Raw genomic sequence first — 18,331 nt, forward strand, 5'->3', positions numbered from 1 at the left:
ATTCACTGTATCTAAAATCTGTTGTTACAACTCTTTTAGGATTGTTATTGAAAGTAAAGAAGCAGCTGTATCAGAAGTGACTGCTGTAGAGAGTGTAGAAGCTGGAGCAGCTGCAGCTCCTTTCTTTATAAGGAAACCAGTTACACAGAAACTGGTGGAAGGTGGCAGCATTGTCTTCGACTGTCAGATTGGAGGCAGCCCCAAACCTCACATCTACTGGAAAAAGAATGGTGTCCCACTCACCACTGGATATAGGTATTTGGTGTTCTGATCACCTACAGTAGCCATCTGTAGTCAGTCATAATAATCATATATAGCAGCAATACAAACATATGCATGTCTTCATAACCATCAGATATCGAGTGAGCTACAATAAGGATACAGGAGATTGCAGACTGGAGATCTCCATGACATTTGCTGATGATGCTGGAGAATACACCATCTCTGCTAGAAATCAACATGGAGAGGCATCTGCCTCCACACACCTCCTTGAGGAAGGTCAGTGACATGCCTTCAGACATTTCATGTGTGCATTAATTAATGATTTTCTTATTGAAAATGGCATAATGAATAGAAATCCAAAAAGAAAAAAAAATTGAGAGGGCACTTTTTTGTTGCTATATGGCAACAGCATATGACAATAGTACTATAATCTGCAATGCACACCATGCAAGTAAACCAAAACACTACTATAGGACCACTTTTACCCTCCAGGCTTGAAAAAAAGCATAAAAATGTTTTATGTATTTTTTTAAAACACAGAAAGGTGTGAAAGTAATTCTTTGATAAAAGACTTGTTATATAAAAAAGTTCTGTGTTCATTTGCTCCCATTGTATGCATTGCAGATTGTATTTCTACTTTCACATGTTGTACTAAGTGGCAATAATATGGCAATAATTATATTAATATTTTATAATATTGTCGCTGTCATGTATCTCCATTTTTGTTGATTTTTAGTTTTCTGCATCATTTGAACACAGTGGCTGTCCTTTACATTGTGTGACAATTTCATGATGAATGGACCAATAGCAATGCTCTAAAATTACTTGAAATAAAATATCTTTACATTGACCTACATTAAAAAAAGAAAGTTTTTGCCCTCTCCTGTTTTGGAGTTTTTCTTTGGACAGCGACAATATGTTATAATATAATATTTCACTAACAATATTTTATCAATTTATATAAATCTGATATAATTTAAACCGGTTTTATTTTGTGAAATAGAAATGATAACTTCTCACAGATTGTGCTTGAATTATTTTTGCATGCTGCTGCCATATGGCAACAATTTTATTTGATCATTTTATGATAGCACCCAAACTGGTTTTATTTAAGAAATAGAAATGTTAACATCCCACAGGTTGTGTTTCAGTTTTTTTCTCGAAGTTATTCTGTATAAATAATGAAATAGTTACACACTTCGAGAGTGCTTCAGATGCTAGAGTTTACCATCTGGTTTGAGAAAAAAAGAAGTACTGACTGCAAAAAGAAGGCATGTTATCGGAAAAAGTGTAGCTTTTACATAAAGTCTTCAGTACCTCAGAAAAATAGAAAAAAAAAATACACATGGCAATGGCATGCAGCAAAGAGTTAATATTAAAATCTCAAAAGTCCATAAAACTAACTGTTTATATGAATGTGCCATTTTACAGAGGAATATGAGGCATACATCAAAACACAGGAAGTGATGTACAAAACAGAAGTAACCACTGCAGTGGTGCAGGAGCCCAAAGTGGCGGACGTGCCCCCTGTGGTCGTAAGTGAATATGACATACAAAGGAAGATGGCTCAGCAAGCACAGATAATGCAGACGTTCATCACAGAGAGGGTAATGATGATTTTTAGGTTAATAACTCCTGTACATTCATTGCAATCACAACATAAAGCAAATATTAAATTAATAATAATTAATTAATTAACAGGAATTCCAAATCTCTGCTTTGGAGCAGAGAATAATTCAAGAGATTGAGATCAGGATTCTAAAGATTACATACCGGGAACTGGTGACTGAAGATGGAGAGGAGATGATTACTGTGGCTGAACATGAGGCTGCAGGATCTTCAATCAGCACGGCTGTCAAAAGCTACAGAATCATGGAGGGAATGGGTGTTACTTTCCACTGCAAAATGGAAGGAAATCCTGTGCCAAAGGTACTGCATTACATTACTAGTAACATCTTATTTGTCTTTACAGTGATAAAGAAGGAAAGCTTGAGGGACCCACTTAGCCTTACAAAATGCAGTTATGCTAACAATTTTTGTTTTGTTTTTTTTTATCTTCATTTAAACTATTTTTCTCTATCTACTGTATTAAAGTTAAGCCTGATCCAATTTCAATCCGTTGTTATTGTCATAGAGGTGCTATAATCAGATATTTTCCATATTGTGCATCAGTGACACACATTTACAGAAGTTAACAAGCAATGTAAATCTCTGCAATGGTGGAACTATTTTTAAAGTTGAAGTGAAGAACTCTAATATTTGTAATACCATGTTTTGACCCCAGTTAAACTACCTGCCTTTTGAAAAGGTGTTTAAACTAGCCACACTTAAAATATGCCCAGTTATTATACTTTGAGTCTGTGTTTTTCAGAGCAGTATGCGAGTAGTAAAACAGACTTGTTTTCTCTTGTAAAAGCACTGAATATTGTTCTGCTTTACTGTAAGGATCGCGGCAATGTTCCACTTTACTGGTCATGCCATAAAGCTTCTGGATTAAAACAACAAAGCCAGGAAAAGGGAGCAGGATACTTTGTGCATGTTAAAGCACCTTGAAATTGCATTTATCACAATTCTCAAAACATCTCCATCTCAAGCAAGGTTTCTTGTGATGCACAATTTGTTGACTAAAAAGGCTTAGATGGAAACATGACAGTCATATAAGACTTTTGGGCAGAACAATCCCTGTTTTAATTTCTTGAATTCTTTAATTCCATGCTTTTGTGTTTTAGCAATCCTGTTACAGAATGCATGTTGTAAGCATTTAAGCTCATAACCTACCCCTACTCCTCCCAATTTCTAAACAGATTGCTTGGTACAAAGATGGCAAGCGCATCAAGCATGGAGGCCGTTATCAGATGGAGGTTCTTCAGGATGGTAGGGCCAGTCTGCGCCTTCCTGTGGTGCTGCCAGAAGATGAAGGAGTCTATACAGCTTTAGCAAGTAACATGAAGGGTAATGCTGTAAGCTCTGGAAAACTCTATGTGGAGTCTACAGCCACTGCTCAGCCTTATTATCCTCAGGCAGAGGCAGTGAGAAGAGTACAGTAAGTTTATCTTTTTGTAATATCAGAGTTTGTTATTGAATGGTATATAGGTTACCACAAAAGTTGTAGGCAGTGTATATTGACTGTATGTTTAGTCGTCAACTTCTTTCAATTCCTATTTCAGGTCCGAATCCCCAATGTCTGCACGGTCCATTAGCCTCTCTCCTGGACGCTCCCCTGCACGCTCTGTTAGCCGTTCCCCTGGTCGCTCACCTGCTCGCAGGCTGGATGAGACAGATGAGGCCCAGCTGGAAAGACTTTACAAACCTGTGTTTGTCATGAAGCCATCATCTTTCAGGTGCTCTGAAGGACAAACGGCAAGATTTGATCTGAAGGTTGTTGGAAGACCCATGCCTGACACTTTCTGGTTCCACAATGGTAATTACTTTGATAGTAGTTTATCTTGTTTTGTGTTTTTAGTTTACATAATGTGATGACAGGGCAAAAAAATAACTTTTTTCATTCTTATTTAATATGTTTAATAAAGGACAACAAGTGGTTAATGACTACACCCACAAGATTGTGGTGAAGGAAGATGGAACACAGTCATTGATTGTGGTTCCTGCCATGGCTCAAGACTCTGGAGAATGGACAGTTGTTGCACAGAACAGAGCTGGAAAAACCTCAGTCTCTATGACTCTCACTGTAGAGGGTAAAATGCACTTTCCTTATTAACACTATGTTAAATAATTTAGTATAATTTTTCTGACCAATAAAACTTTGGATAGATCTCTAAATCATCGTGCAAACTATTTTTATTTCATTTACAGCTAAGGAAAATTTGGTTAGACCACAGTTTATTGAAAAACTGAAGAATGTGAGTGTCAAGGAAGGAACTTTGGTTGAGTTGGCTGTCAAAGCCATTGGAAACCCTCTCCCTGACATTGTCTGGCTGAAGAACAGTGACATCATCTCTCCTCACAAGTACCCCAATATTAAGTGAGTGCCTTGCTTTTAAAGTTTTATGATGTATTGTTCATTACTACTATTATTAGTATACTTACAAATCTGGAAATGCTATCATTTTTCAGGATTGAGGCTACTAAGGGAGAGGCACATTTCAAGATTCCCCAAACTACTGGTTCTGATAGTGCATGGTACACGGCCACAGCTATTAACAAAGCTGGCCGAGATACCACACGCTGCAGAGTCAATGTTGAGGTGGAGTTCGCTGAACCTGAACCAGAGAGAAAGCTCATCATCCCTAAGGGAACTTATAAGGCTAAGGAAATTGCTGCACCAGAGTTGGAGCCCCTACATCTCCGCTATGGTCAGGAACAATGGGAGGAGGGTGACCTTTACGACAAAGAGAAGCAGCAGAAGCCTCACTTCAAAAAGAAACTGACTTCAGTCAGACTCAAGCGTTTTGGTAATGTGCACTTTGATTGCCGACTGACTCCCATAGGTGACCCTACAATGGTTGTTGAGTGGTTGCATGATGGGAAACCTCTGGCAGCTGCTAACAGACTACGTATGGTCAATGAGTTTGGTTACTGCAGCCTTGATTATGAAGTTGCTTATTCCAGAGACAGTGGTGTTATTACTTGCAGAGCCACCAACAAGTTTGGTGTTGACCAGACCTCTGCTACCCTAATCGTGAAAGATGAAAAGAGTCTTGTTGAGGAAAGCCAGTTACCAGAGGGTAGGAGGGGACCGAGAATAGATGAAATTGAGCGCATTGCTCATGAGGGAGGTCCTTCAGGAGTCACAGGAGAAGACATGACAGAAAAAACTAAGCCAGAAATTGTCTTGCTTCCAGAACCCATCAGAGTACTGGAAGGAGAAACTGCAAAATACCGTTGTAGAGTAACTGGTTACCCAACTCCAAAAGTCAACTGGTACCTCAATGGACAGCTTATTCGCAAGAGCAAAAGATTCAGACTGCAGTATGATGGCATTCACTATCTTGAGATTACAGACTGTAAGTCCTATGATTCAGGAGATGTCAAAGTATTGGCTGAGAACCCCGAGGGCACTGCTGAGCACACAGTAAAGCTGGAGATCACACAGAGGGAGGACTTCAGATCAATTCTGCGGCGTGCCCCTGAGATAAAGGCTCCGGAGGGTCCTGGTCCTGAACATGGCAGAGTATCCTTTGATGTTGTGAAAGTGGATAAACCTGCAGAGGCATCACAGGCCAAAGAGGTCGTCAAACTGAGGAGAGCTGAGAGGGTTGTTCATGAGAGGCCAACAGAAGAGACAGAAGAATTGAGAAGCAAATTCAAACGCAGAACTGAAGAGGGCTACTACGAGGCAATCTCTTCAGTAGAGTTTAAATCTCGCAAAAAGGATGAATCCTATGAAGAGATGCTAAGGAAGAGAAAGGAGGAGCTTCTGCACTGGACCAAGGAGATACCTGAGTCTGAAAAGAAGAAAATGGAAGAGGAACGCAAACTTACCATTCCTACAATCAGACCTGAGAAAATAACTCTGTCTCCAAGCATGGAGGCACCGAAGATCTTAGAACGAATTCAGAGCCAGACAGTCACCCTGGGTGATGAGGTGCACTTCCGTTGCAGAGTTGTTGGGAAACCAGATCCAGAATGCCAGTGGTTCAAGAATGGAATCTTGCTGGAAAAATCTGACCGCATTTACTGGTATTGGCCTGAAGACCATGTCTGTGAATTGGTTGTTAGAGATGTCTCAGCTGATGACTCAGCTAGCATCATGGTAAAAGCCATTAATATTGCCGGGGAGACCTCAAGTCATGCCTTCTTGTTGGTACAAGGTGTGTATTGGTAGTATTATAGACTGGTGCTTTACATGCTGTTGTGCTAAATTTATACTTGCCAAAAACTCACTCATTATTTTGCTGGGATTTTTTGTTTTTCAGCCAAGCAAGTTGTAAGCTTTACACAGGAAGTGGAGGATGTCTATGCCAAAGAGAAGGACACCATGGTGACCTTTGAATGTGAGACAAATGAGCCTTTCGTCAAGGTCAAATGGCTGAAGAACAATGCAGAGATTTTCTCTGGGGACAAGTACAGGATGCACTCTGACAGAAAGGTGCACTTCCTGTCTGTGCTGATTATAAACATGGAGGATGATGCTGAGTACACTTGTGCTGTTGTTGAGGATGAGCAAATAAGAACATCTGCCAAACTTCACGTTGAAGGTTAGCATTATACCTTTTAAGTAATTAAAGTCCCAGGGTGCCTAAAATGTGGTTTCTTTCTAGTTAGGTAAATCTGATTCTCCTTTTCAGTTTAAACTGGGCACACCTAAACTTGGGTAATGCTTATGTATGTAAGCTTTAACAAAACTAAAGTTTTCCCATGGTCTCTCTCTGTTTGAGATTATCTAGTGAAAGCTAACAGTTGAGTTAGCTGTTATCTGTACCACTAAATATTAAAATCATACACTTTTGTTCAATGTTTTATTGTGTTCCCTGGGACTTTAACAGTGGAAGTGATGAAATGGACTGAGAGAATGTATAGAGCAGTTTGTGTGCTGATCTGTATATCAGAACTGTTTGTTAATAACCGGTGGGATATTATGTAGGTGCACCACTCGAAATTGTGAAGAATCTGGAAAGCATTGAGGTACCAGAGACATATGCTGGAGAATTTGAGTGTGAGCTGTCACGTGAGGATGCTGAAGGCACCTGGTACTTTGAGAACAAAGAGATCACTCCAAGCCTAAAGTACGTTGTGTCCTCACGTCGTGGCCGCTACAGCCTGACAGTAAAAGATGTGAAAAAAGAAGACCAAGGCAAATACACCTTCAAAGTGGGCGATCTAAAGACAAGCGCCTCCTTGAAGATGAAATGTAAGTAGAAGTTATAAATATCCTATCATTTTGAATGTGATGTCTAGGAGGGACGACATGAGCAATTGTCTTTTCTTGTTACAGTGCGCCCTGTTACGCTGTTGCAAGGCCTCTCTGACCTGACTGTCTGTGAAGGTGACATTGCTCAACTGGAGGTGCGATTCTCCCAGGAGAACGTGGAAGGAACTTGGATGAAGAATAATCAACCCATCTCAGCTACTGATAGGATTCACATTGTAATTGACAAAGTTGTACACAAGCTCCTTATTGAAAATGTCAACAGAGATGATGCTGGAGCATACTCCTTCGTTGTTCCTGCTCAAGACATTTCCACTACAGGAAAACTAACTGTTCAGTGTAAGTCTCTGTTGGCAACAGTTTCAGTTGGTTTGAATTTTACCTAACATGAACTTGAATTAACTTTTATTTTGCCTCTTTTGCCTACAGCAATCAATATTATATCTCCACTGAAGGATGTTAGTACAGTGGAAGGCACAAAGGCTGTGCTAGAAGCCAAAATTTCAGCTGCTGATGTTAGCTCAGTGAAATGGTACCATAATGACAAGCTGCTGACGGCTGATGACAGAGTCCAGATGGTTGCTAAGGGATCAAAACAACGCTTGGTACTCAACAGGACCTATGCTTCCGATGAAGGACACTACAAACTGGTTGTTGGCAAAGTTGATTCATCGTGCAAGCTTTCTGTTGAGAGTAAGTACTTCTGTGATGTATGTAAGGTACATACTCTCAAATAAATTGATAAATTGCACAAAGATTCTCATGTTAGAGTTGTAGAAACGTTCTTAGTTTTAAGTAGTGCTTTGTTAGGATATCATTAAAAATTGTTTAATAAATAACTGACCAACATTAATTAAATCTCTAAAAATGCAACAAACAAGAACTAAACAAACATCTAGATTATGATTCTAATAACACGTGCAACCTGGGTTGTGATCAAGTGTTAAGTTTACCTTTTGCTTTATTCAGAGGTCAGCATCATAAAGCACATGGAGGACCGTGTTTGCACCGAGACCCAGAATGTCACCTTTGAGGTTGAGTTATCTCATGCTGGGATTGATGCTCTCTGGACCTTTAAGAATCAACCTCTTAAGGCTGGTCCACAGTATAAGATTGAGTCGAAGGATAAGAAGTATAGGCTCACTGTTGTCAATGTCATGAAAGATGAGGAAGGTTCTTACACTTTTGCAGCTGGTGAGAAGACATCAAGTGCAAAACTTACTGTATCAGGTGAGACATTCTGTTTTGTCTTAGCTCATTTGAGCAACATGCACATCTTGTTAATTTTGAAAACCAGTAATTTGTGAAGATGCTTCTTCAAAGTCTTGCTATGTTTTTCTTCAACAGGTGGTGCCATAAACAGACCCCTGCAAGATTTAACAGTTGCCGAGTCGCAGACTGCTGTGCTAGAGTGTGAAGTTGCCAACCCCACTGCAGAGGGCAAGTGGATTAAAGATGGACACCATGTTGACTTTGGCGAAAACATCAGGAGTGAAGAGATTGGTGCTGTAAGACGCCTTGTCATTGTTATCACTAGACCACAGGATATTGGAGAGTACACCTACCAGGTTGCAACCTCCAAAACATCAGCCAACCTAAGGGTTGAAGGTACATATATTTGGTTTTTTATGAAGGCTTTCTGCATTGTTTCATCATACATTAAAAATGTAGTCATAAAACTTGTATACCTTGAATTTTTTTATAGCCGTGAAAGTCAAGAAGACATTGAAGAATCAAACTGTCACTGAGACACAGGAGGCAGTGTTCAGCCTTGAGCTCACTCATTTGGATGTAAAAGGGTCCCAGTGGATCAAGAACGGTGTTGAGATTGTCCCAAGTGATAAATATGAGATCACAGTAGATGGCACAGTTCACTCCTTGAAGATCAAAAACTGTAACACCCAGGATGAATCAGTTTATGGGTTCAAACTAGGAAAACTTTCTGCTAATGCCAGACTGAATGTTGAGAGTAAGTACATCTCTTTCCCCTTTTTTATGTATTTCATGGATAAGGTAACCTGTGTTTGACCAAAATTTTGCATCATTTTTCAGCAATTAAAATTGTGAAGAAGCCCAAAGATGTGACTTCCCTGCTAAATGACACTGCCTCCTTTGAGCTGAGCCTATCTCATGATAATATCCCAGTTAAATGGATGTTCAAGAACCAAGAGCTCAAGCCAAGTGCAAATGTCCAGATACTTTCAGAAAGGAAAGCACACAAACTGGTAATTTCTAATGTTGATGAGACCATGGCAGGAGAATACACAGCTACAGTGGGACATATGCAGTGCAGTGCATTTTTACATGTTGAGTGTAAGTATAATACAAATGTTTACAATTCATTTTCCAATTGATTTATAATGAACATAAAATTAATATAATGCTATGATCATTCTAGCTATAAGGGTCACCAAGCCTATGAAGAATGTGGAGATTCCAGAGACCCAGGTGGCCACATTTGAGTGTGAAGTTTCACATTTCAATGTCCCATCCACCTGGTTGAAAAATGGGGTTGAGATTGAGATGAGTGAGAAGTTCAGAATTGTGGTGCAGGGCAAGCTCCACCAACTCAAGATCATGAACACCAGCAGAGATGATGCTGCAGAGTACACCTTTGTGTGTGGGAATGACAGAGTCTCTGCCACTCTGACCGTTAGCCGTAAGTATTCTTAGTTCTCTAAAGTACTATTTTCCCTACTGTTCAGTGTGGCTTAATGATACTAAAACATGCTGAGTTATGTGAATATATTCCTGATTAATGAAGTAGTTAAAATGAGTCCAATGAAGAACGCAAAATCAGAATTAAGATTGTAGGAAAGTTTATGGTTGTTTTACCTATTCCTTCTTCTCTTTATAGCCATACTCATCACTTCGATGCTCAAAGACCTCAATGCTCAAGAGAAGGACACCATTACATTTGAGGTGACTGTCAACTATGAGGGCATCACCTACAAATGGCTGAAGAATGGCGTGGAGATTCGATCCACTGACAGATGCCAGACCCGTTCTAAACAGCTCACTCACACTCTCACCATCCGTAACGTGCACTTCGGTGATAGCGCAGAATATAAGTTTGTAGCTGGATCTGCTGAGACGTCCGCCAAGCTGTTTGTTGAGGGTAAGTTCTAATTTAACCGATTACAGCTAATTTTTTGCAACTTTTATACATTTCTTATTTGGTCATGACCATATGTTTTCTGTTTTTCAGCTCGTGTCATTGAGTTCACAAAACACATCAAAGACATCAAAGTCACTGAGAAGAAGAAGGCCATTTTTGAATGTGAGCTTTCTGAGCCTAATGTTCAAGTCACATGGATGAAAGATGGCCAAGAACTTGAGAGATCAGAAAGGTACAGAAATTCTTCATAAACTTGGCTGGATTTTCTGTGATTTTTCTTATTTTGTCAGTGATTCTAGTGTCTTGACCTACATTTTTACTCTCTTGCACAGGTATAAAGTTTCCACAGACAAATACATACAGCGCTTGATGATACAGACTGTTCGCATGTCTGATGCTGGCGAGTACTCCGTGGTTGCTGGCTCAAGTGTTTCCAAGGCTCACCTTACAGTGGAGGGCAAGGACGTCCGCATTACTGAACCTGTTGAGAAAGAAATAACGGTAAATATTGACTTACAGATCCATTCCTTAAACATTAGTGACTCTTAGATTCATCATGAGCTTGCCAGAATACATGGTCGTGGTTAATAATATTTGCTTATTATAAATGTGTATCCTTTTCCAGGTGCTTGAGAAGCAGAGAGCTACTCTGGAGTTTGAAGTCAATGAAGATGACATCGAAGGCCGCTGGTTGAGAAACGGTGTTGAAATTCAGTTCACAGTTGATAAGCGCTTCAATTATGTGACCATCAGGAAAATCCATCGCTTGACAATCACTGAAACTTACAGAAGTGATGCAGGAGAATATACTTTCATTGCTGGGAAGAACAGGAGTGTTGTGACGCTACATGTCAACAGTAAGCCTTCACTGTTATAAAATAATGTAATTCCATATTGAATACTGATACTTCATCTGTAAACATCTGGGAACTTTGGTCCTGGAGGTACAGTTTTGTGAGTGTCTTACCCAAACCCACCTGATTCAACTCATCCGTTAATTGCCAGGTGTAGTTAGTGTGTTAGAGCAGGAACATCAGCAAACAGTGCTGAATTCCAGCCCTCAGTTCCCTAACTCTGTTACATAGTGCCTTCACAAAGAAGTTAACTGAAATTAACTATTTTGAAGCTCAGCAGCCAATGGATACAGTCTTTTCCTTTAGTGTTCCAATGTAAGCTTCACCTCTAAAACATATGCAAGGGTGCTATGTAGGATACATCAGTACTGGTACACATTGTAACTGATGGTTTATGTCTCACTAGCTAATCAGTCTGCTTTCTGCCTTTAAGGTGATCTATTTTATTTAGTCAAAGATAGAAAAGTCTGTGTTCTTGGTTAATGAAACAGATTTGTGAGTCCACTTATATTGCCATTTAAATTCACAAGATATGAAATAAATTCCAAAATGTTAGTTTTTACACTCAGGACTGCTCCTCATCTCCTCATCACTGATCTGTTGTCCTCAGTCCCTGAGCCTCCTCAGATCATCAGACACATGGAGCCTTTGTCTGTTGAAGCTGGCAAACCTGCACGCTTCTCTGTGGAAGTGACCGGCATCCCTCAGCCCCAGGTCACCTGGTACAAGAACTCTCAGGCACTGTCTGCTGGATTCAAGTGCAAGTTCCTGAGAGAGGGAAATGAACACGCTCTGCTGCTCATTGAGGTTTTCCCAGAAGATGCAGCTCAGTACAACTGTGAGGCAAGAAATGACTATGGACAGGCCACCAGCTCTGCCACACTGAACGTTGAAGGTACATTGAAATAAGTTGGGTTAAGACACCAGGTGAAAATAGTTTGTCAAAAATAAGTTTGTGTATAAACATAAGAAGCTGGTTTCCCAAGAAAATATTAATTCTTAATTCATGCCCAAAAAAACCCCAAGAAGTTATTTTAATAATATTGTTTATGAATGTCCTCATGTGTAGTTCCAGAGGTTGTTTCCCCTGACACTGGTGCACCCTTATCCCCACCTGTGATTATATCTCCAATACAAAACACCTCTACCAAAGAAGGAGCGTCTGCCAGATTCCAGTGCAGGGTGACTGGAGAGGGTAAGGTTGTCTTACATGCAGGCAGACAGTCATATTGATGCTTCTGTTCATATTCACAATTTCTCAATTAATGGGTCATTTTTTGTTTGGTGGTGTCCAATCTAGATCTGACTATCACTTGGTACTGCAAAGAGAAGGAGATCAAACAGTCAAATTTCTTCAGAATGTCTCAGTTCGATGATATCTGTCAGCTTGAGATTGCCAGAGTTTATTCCGAAGATGAGGGAGAGTACACCTGTGTCGCTCGCAATTCTGCTGGAATGGTCTCCTGCTCTGCAGTGCTGCAACTGGAGGGTGAGCTGAACATTGCTTTTAATAGCATGTTTGTATGATGACAATGATGCCTTTGCTACTAGATGTAATGGCAACAGATATTTGCATTTCAATCTGTTACTGATGCTTTGCTTTATATTGTTCAATTATGGTGATTTAGTTATGAACACATATTGGACGTATGTTGGACACACTTCACATGCTGCAAGAATACAAATTTATCTAACTAGGAAAGTCTTTTATAGCTTACTGACTCTCACAGAGATTACATTGCTAAGAAAGACGTGTGAATGTCTGCACTATGCCTGACGGCTGTACACAAATCTATACTTCCCTACAGGAGAAACAAAAATTATGGATGTAACATCTCAAGAATCTCAGTGGCATGCCTCCTCCAGTCTCTCCACAAGCATTAAGAGTGTAAAGAAGGAGCCTATTGGTCAAAGGCCCACTTTTATTCAGCCCATTGTGAGCTGCACTGTGCCTCACGGGGAAGTGGCCAGGTTTCACGCTTGTGTGTCTGGCATGCCGAAACCGGAGATCAGCTGGTTTCATGGCCAGGAACCTGTTATGCCAAATAAAAATGTTGTCTTTCATTTTGATGAAATGACAAACACTGCCACATTAATAATAGTTGATGCTTTTTCTGAGCATGCTGGACAGTACACTTGCAAAGCAGTCAATGCCGCTGGAGAGGCAGTTTGCACATCAACCCTTGCAGTAACCAGAGAAGGTAATTCAGATAAAATTAGATCCGTTATTTTGGAATGACACACCATGCTTAATTATTGATTCACATTGTTTTCTTAGCTGAAAACTCTCATTGATTTTTCTCAGTGAGACTTTTTGGTCACTTTTACTAACTTCACACAGTTAAACCTTTTAATAGACCGACGTTCATGTTTTCCATTGGTAAAAGCAACCTACATTATTTTCTGAAGTGTGATCCACTCTGCTGTCTTCGTTATAGTTCCAGACTTTTCTCACCATAATTGGTTTTCTATAACACTAGATGCCAAACCTTTCTACTGTCCGTTTTGCATGCTGTATGCTGTAGAAGAGTTACTTTCTGTCTAACCTAATCCTTTCTATTGCTCAGTATATTGCTGTATGCTGTGGTAGAGTTACTTGCTGTCTAACATATTCTTTTGTATTGCTCAGATGAGTCCTTTAAAGATCTTTGTAATGAAAGTGTGTCAAGCATGGAAAAATCTTTTACAAAAAGAACCAGTCTACAAACCCAAATATCTGATGACCATGAATGCATACAACATGAACATCTAGTTGAGATCCAACAAGATCAAGATCTGCAAAGTGATACTCCTCTTTTTGAAACCACACCTGAGAGATCTTCGGCGATGTGGTCCAAATCAATTGCAAAATGTGTTGAGGTTCATCAACAATCAACCCCTTTTGGAAAAACTTCTCTTGAAACCACTTTCCCAGACCCGGCCAGAGTTACCAAGGTCACAGACATACTTTTAACAAGAGATGAGCCACCATATTTGGAGGTCCAACAAGATAAAAAGCTGCCAGGTGATTCTCCCTACTTAGCAACCCTTCCTGATAAATCTTCAGTGTTCTGGTCAAAATTTGTTGTAAGAGATGTTGAGGTTCAGCAACCAGTGGCTCCTCCAAGAAGGTCAAGTGTGGACATTGCTGTAGGCTCTCATGAAGAAGAAGTGACTTTACTAGGCCCCAGTACTCTTACTCATGTAAAAGATATACCTTCAGTGAGAGACCAACCAAGCTTACCTGTGGATCCAGATCAAAGACTACCATTCAATACTCTTCTCTTTGAAACTACACCAGACAGACCTCCTGTGAAATTTTCAAAATCAATTGAAAGAGATATTGAGGCTCAGCAACAGTTAACGCCATCTGAAAAGCCGAGTAAGAGAATTACTGGCTCTCTTGAAGTCACTTTAACAGACTCTTCCCCAGTTACCAAGGTCTCAGACATACTTTTAACAAGGGACAAGCCACCACACTTGCAGGTCCAACTAGATAAAAAAGTGCCAAGTGATTCTCTTGACAGTGCAGCCCTGCCTGAGAAGTCTACAATGACATGGCCAAAATCAGCTGTTGAGGTTCAACAACAGTTACTCTCTTCTGAAAAGTCAAGTAAGAAAATTTCTGATTCTGTTGAAGTCACAGTACCAGAGCCGACTACAGTTACCAAGGTCACAAGCATGCTTTTAACAAGAGATGAACCATCACATTTTGAGACCCAGTTAGATAAAAATCTGTCAAGTGATTCCCCTGGCATTGCAAGCCCACCTGAAAACTCTTCAATGACATGTTCAAAATCAGTTGAAAGAGGTGCTGAGATTCAGCAACCTTTGGCCTCTTACAGAATATCAAGTACAGGCATTGCTATAGGCTTTCATGAAGAAGTGACTTTACCAGGCCCCACTGCTCTTACTCTTGTCACAGACAGACATTCAATAAGAGACCAACCAAGTTTACCTGTGGAGCTTCAATATCAAAACCTGCCATGTGATATTCTTGTCTTTGAAACCATGTCAGATAGACCTTCAAAACCTGTTGTAAAAGGTGATGAGGTTCAGGAACAATCAACCCCTTCTGGAAAGCCACGGAAGATAATTACTGGCTCTCTTGAAGTCACTTTACCAGAACCTACCACAGTCAGCAAGGTCACAGACATACTTTTAGAAGGAGATGAACTACCACATTTAGAGGTCCAACTAGATAAAAAGCCTCCAAGCTATTCTCCCAGACTTACAGTTCCACCTGAAAAATCTTTAGTGACATGGTCAAAATCAGCTGAGAGAGGTGTTGAGGTTCAGCAACAGTTACCCCCTTCTGGAAGGTCAAGTAAGGAAACTACTGACTCTCTTGAAGTTACTTTACCAGACCCAACTACAGTTACCAAGGTCACAGACATACTTTTTACAAGAGATAAACCAACACATTTGGAGGTCCATCAAGAAAAAAACAAAGTTCGGGAGCAGTCAACCCCCCTTGAAATGTCAAGTAAGAGAGCTATTATTGGTTCGCATGAAGAAGTGTCTTTACAAGATCATGCTGCAGTTACTAAGATCACAGACATAGATTTAACAAAAGACCAACCATGTTTACCTGTCCAAGAACCTGATTTGCAAGACCAGGCCCCTGGATTGCACACTTGCAGACATTCTACAGAGAGGGGTTCCATAGCAGCAAGTATTCATGTCCCTGTGATAGCTGAAGACACAAAATGTGAACTGGCAGAGGATGAGAGCACTGCTAGAATTATTTTGCAGAAAAAATCTTCTATAAAGACATTTGAAGGAAGTGGTGAGTTTCCTAATGAGAGGTCAGAAGAATCATTTATAAAGAAGTCTGATACACAGACTCAAACATTTGGTGACCATAAACAAGTTCTTCATGAATATCCGCTGGAGCTCCTAAAAGATCAGGACCTGTCAAGTGATACTCTTGTCTTTAAAACCACAGCTAAGAGATCCCCAGTGTTATGGTCAAAATTTGATGAAAAAGGGGGTGAGATTCAACAGCCATTAGCCTCATCCAGAAATGAAATTAACAGTATTTCTTGCCGTCACGAAGTAAAATTTCCATACCTCACTCCATTTACTAAGGACACAGATATACTTTCAACAAGAGACCAGCCACAGTATTTATCTTTGGAAGGTCAACAACATCAAAAGGGTCTTAAATCTTCAAGTACTGAAGCTGCAGAGGAAGCCTTGGAAGAATGCACTGCGAGCTTCCCCAAATATCCGCTTGGGACAGAAAATTTGACTGATTTGAGTGTAAAATCATGTGAAATGGCTACATTTCTCTGCTATGTTGACCCTCAGTCACTTTCTGATTTTGTGTGGTACCATGATGGTAGAAGACTCGCTTCTGAAGAGAGGATCAAATATGAGCGAAGTGGAAATGTTTTATCACTCTTTATATACAATGTCCAACCAGAGGACCAGGGTATTTACAGCTGTCTCATTAAAAGTAAAGATGGCAAGACCCAGAGAACCTCTACACAGCTCAAAGTGGAAGGTGGATATACACTATCAAAGCATCCCATTCCATTTCATCCATCTTGTGTCTTCTATCAGCCCCACTGATGCTAGTTATTTACACTTCATAAATTTATCATCATGATCATCATTCGTTGTCTTTCCTTCTATTGTCTTCATTGCTCCATTTCCACTTGTTCTGTTTCTCTTGACCTTAATGACCTACCTTCTTCTTTAATTTTATTGTTGAAACAGAAGAAAAGTCAAAGGCAGAATCTGTGAGCATCTCTCAGTCAGCTTACGAGTGTCATGAAGTTGATACTTATAAACCACTCTTTCAGTCAAAACAAGTGGCCTTGAGAGGGGACTTCCTCTTGTGCAAGCTCCAAAGGAAACAAGTCGTAACACTGGCCTTGTGCCCATCAAGGAAACAGGGGAACTCATTATTGTTCCACCTGGCTTTCTTCGAAAAACATCCCCCAAATCCAGTGTGAAATCAGGGGAGGATGTAACTCTTTTTTGTATTTTGAATGGTGGCCTCCCTGCTTTAGTTATTTGGCTACATAACAGTAAAACTGTCAAGGAGTCCCCTACATATATAATGTCACAGGATGGTTCAGTGTGCCACTTAGCCCTAAAATGTTGGTCCACTGCAAGAAGGAGTTTACACTTGCAAAGCTATTAATGCAGTAGAAGCTGTATGCAGTACTCACCTCTTAGTGCCAAGTTGGCCAATGCATGCTCTTCCTCTTTTACCTCTTATTCTTATCTTTTGCTTCTGTATCTATGTTTGCCAATTTTTTTCACTTTTCCTGCACATTGATCATCTACAATGAGACGTTTTTTCCAGCTTTTCATGTTTTGATGTCAAGCATTTCCTTTTCTAAAAATGACCCATTTCCCCAAATTACTGTTTTACAGTTCCACAAGTGCGTGAGGAGATTGAAACTAAAATTGAGGAAGAAGTCAAAGGTAAGATTTGTCCAGAGAATCTTGTTTTTATGTGTTTTACGTAATGAAATGTCCTTTTGTGAAACATGGTGTTGAATATATGATATTTGACAGTACTATCTGATGATGACTGACTATACAAACTGCATGGATCTCTTTGATGGGAACACTTTCATATCTTATTATTTGACATCTGTATGTCTGATCTCTTGACCTTTTTAGTTAGCAAGCAGTTTGACTGATAAAATGCTTGCTGTACAGCATTTTGGGAAAAGCGAAGTTTTGCATCTATTTATTCATACAGCATGAAGGATATCTTGGTTGTAGTCGGAAATTAAAGGTGCAGGATGTGTATCTTTTAAAGTTTCCATACCACAGGAAATAATTCTTTAAAAGATATGGAAGTAGCCACATCTTTTACTTGCTTCCTATGTTTCTTGCATCTGGAACTCCCTCCTGCAAATATTTCTTAGACTGGCTTGCAGATAGTGGTATGTGATTAATGTTGTTTGCTTTTTAAATAACACGGTTATACCTCTAAACTATATTAGTTCGAATAAACGCCTTCTCATACAATTCTAGAGCTGCTTTAACAATTCATCTTTGTAGTCTCTAAATGTTTTGAACAATTTACCGCCAATCTAAGGATTAGAAAGGGCGTTTATTCATCTTTCTGCAAGTCAGGTAAGGAATATTTTAGGATAAATACACCAGGTAAATATCTAAGAATCTTTTTTTCGAAGGTCGGTTTTATTTGGATATATTAACGCTTTGAAAAGAAATTTATTTATTGTTTGAAGAAATGTCCACAGAAGAAGGAACAAAACACCAAGACATTTTCGTGTCAGAATCTTTATTAAAGAATCGAGTCTTGCGTTTATTCGAACAAATATGGTGAGTGAATTTGTT

General features: G+C 39.7%; 1 protein-coding gene across 1 annotated transcript in view; it reads left to right on the top strand.

Moving 5' to 3' along the window:
• Window positions 1–18,331, top strand: part of ttn.2 (titin, tandem duplicate 2) — a 180,173-nt gene that overhangs the window by 17,795 nt on the left and 144,047 nt on the right. Inside the window, exons 11-36 of the mRNA XM_036572840.1 lie at window positions 40–255; window positions 356–498; window positions 1,654–1,829; window positions 1,924–2,151; window positions 3,027–3,265; window positions 3,390–3,643; window positions 3,753–3,917; window positions 4,036–4,204; window positions 4,297–5,993; window positions 6,099–6,380; window positions 6,767–7,033; window positions 7,118–7,390; window positions 7,481–7,744; window positions 8,021–8,281; window positions 8,399–8,659; window positions 8,757–9,020; window positions 9,104–9,364; window positions 9,450–9,710; window positions 9,909–10,169; window positions 10,260–10,401; window positions 10,502–10,670; window positions 10,795–11,026; window positions 11,634–11,918; window positions 12,093–12,218; window positions 12,324–12,512; window positions 17,393–17,443. Coding sequence (XP_036428733.1) covers window positions 40–255; window positions 356–498; window positions 1,654–1,829; window positions 1,924–2,151; window positions 3,027–3,265; window positions 3,390–3,643; window positions 3,753–3,917; window positions 4,036–4,204; window positions 4,297–5,993; window positions 6,099–6,380; window positions 6,767–7,033; window positions 7,118–7,390; window positions 7,481–7,744; window positions 8,021–8,281; window positions 8,399–8,659; window positions 8,757–9,020; window positions 9,104–9,364; window positions 9,450–9,710; window positions 9,909–10,169; window positions 10,260–10,401; window positions 10,502–10,670; window positions 10,795–11,026; window positions 11,634–11,918; window positions 12,093–12,218; window positions 12,324–12,512; window positions 17,393–17,443 — 7,136 coding nt within the window. The remainder of the gene's footprint in view (window positions 1–39; window positions 256–355; window positions 499–1,653; window positions 1,830–1,923; window positions 2,152–3,026; window positions 3,266–3,389; window positions 3,644–3,752; window positions 3,918–4,035; window positions 4,205–4,296; window positions 5,994–6,098; window positions 6,381–6,766; window positions 7,034–7,117; window positions 7,391–7,480; window positions 7,745–8,020; window positions 8,282–8,398; window positions 8,660–8,756; window positions 9,021–9,103; window positions 9,365–9,449; window positions 9,711–9,908; window positions 10,170–10,259; window positions 10,402–10,501; window positions 10,671–10,794; window positions 11,027–11,633; window positions 11,919–12,092; window positions 12,219–12,323; window positions 12,513–17,392; window positions 17,444–18,331) is intronic.

The sequence above is a fragment of the Colossoma macropomum genome, unplaced genomic scaffold (assembly GCF_904425465.1).
Source record: "Colossoma macropomum unplaced genomic scaffold, Colossoma_macropomum, whole genome shotgun sequence".
Taxonomy (NCBI): Eukaryota; Metazoa; Chordata; class Actinopteri; order Characiformes; family Serrasalmidae; genus Colossoma; species Colossoma macropomum.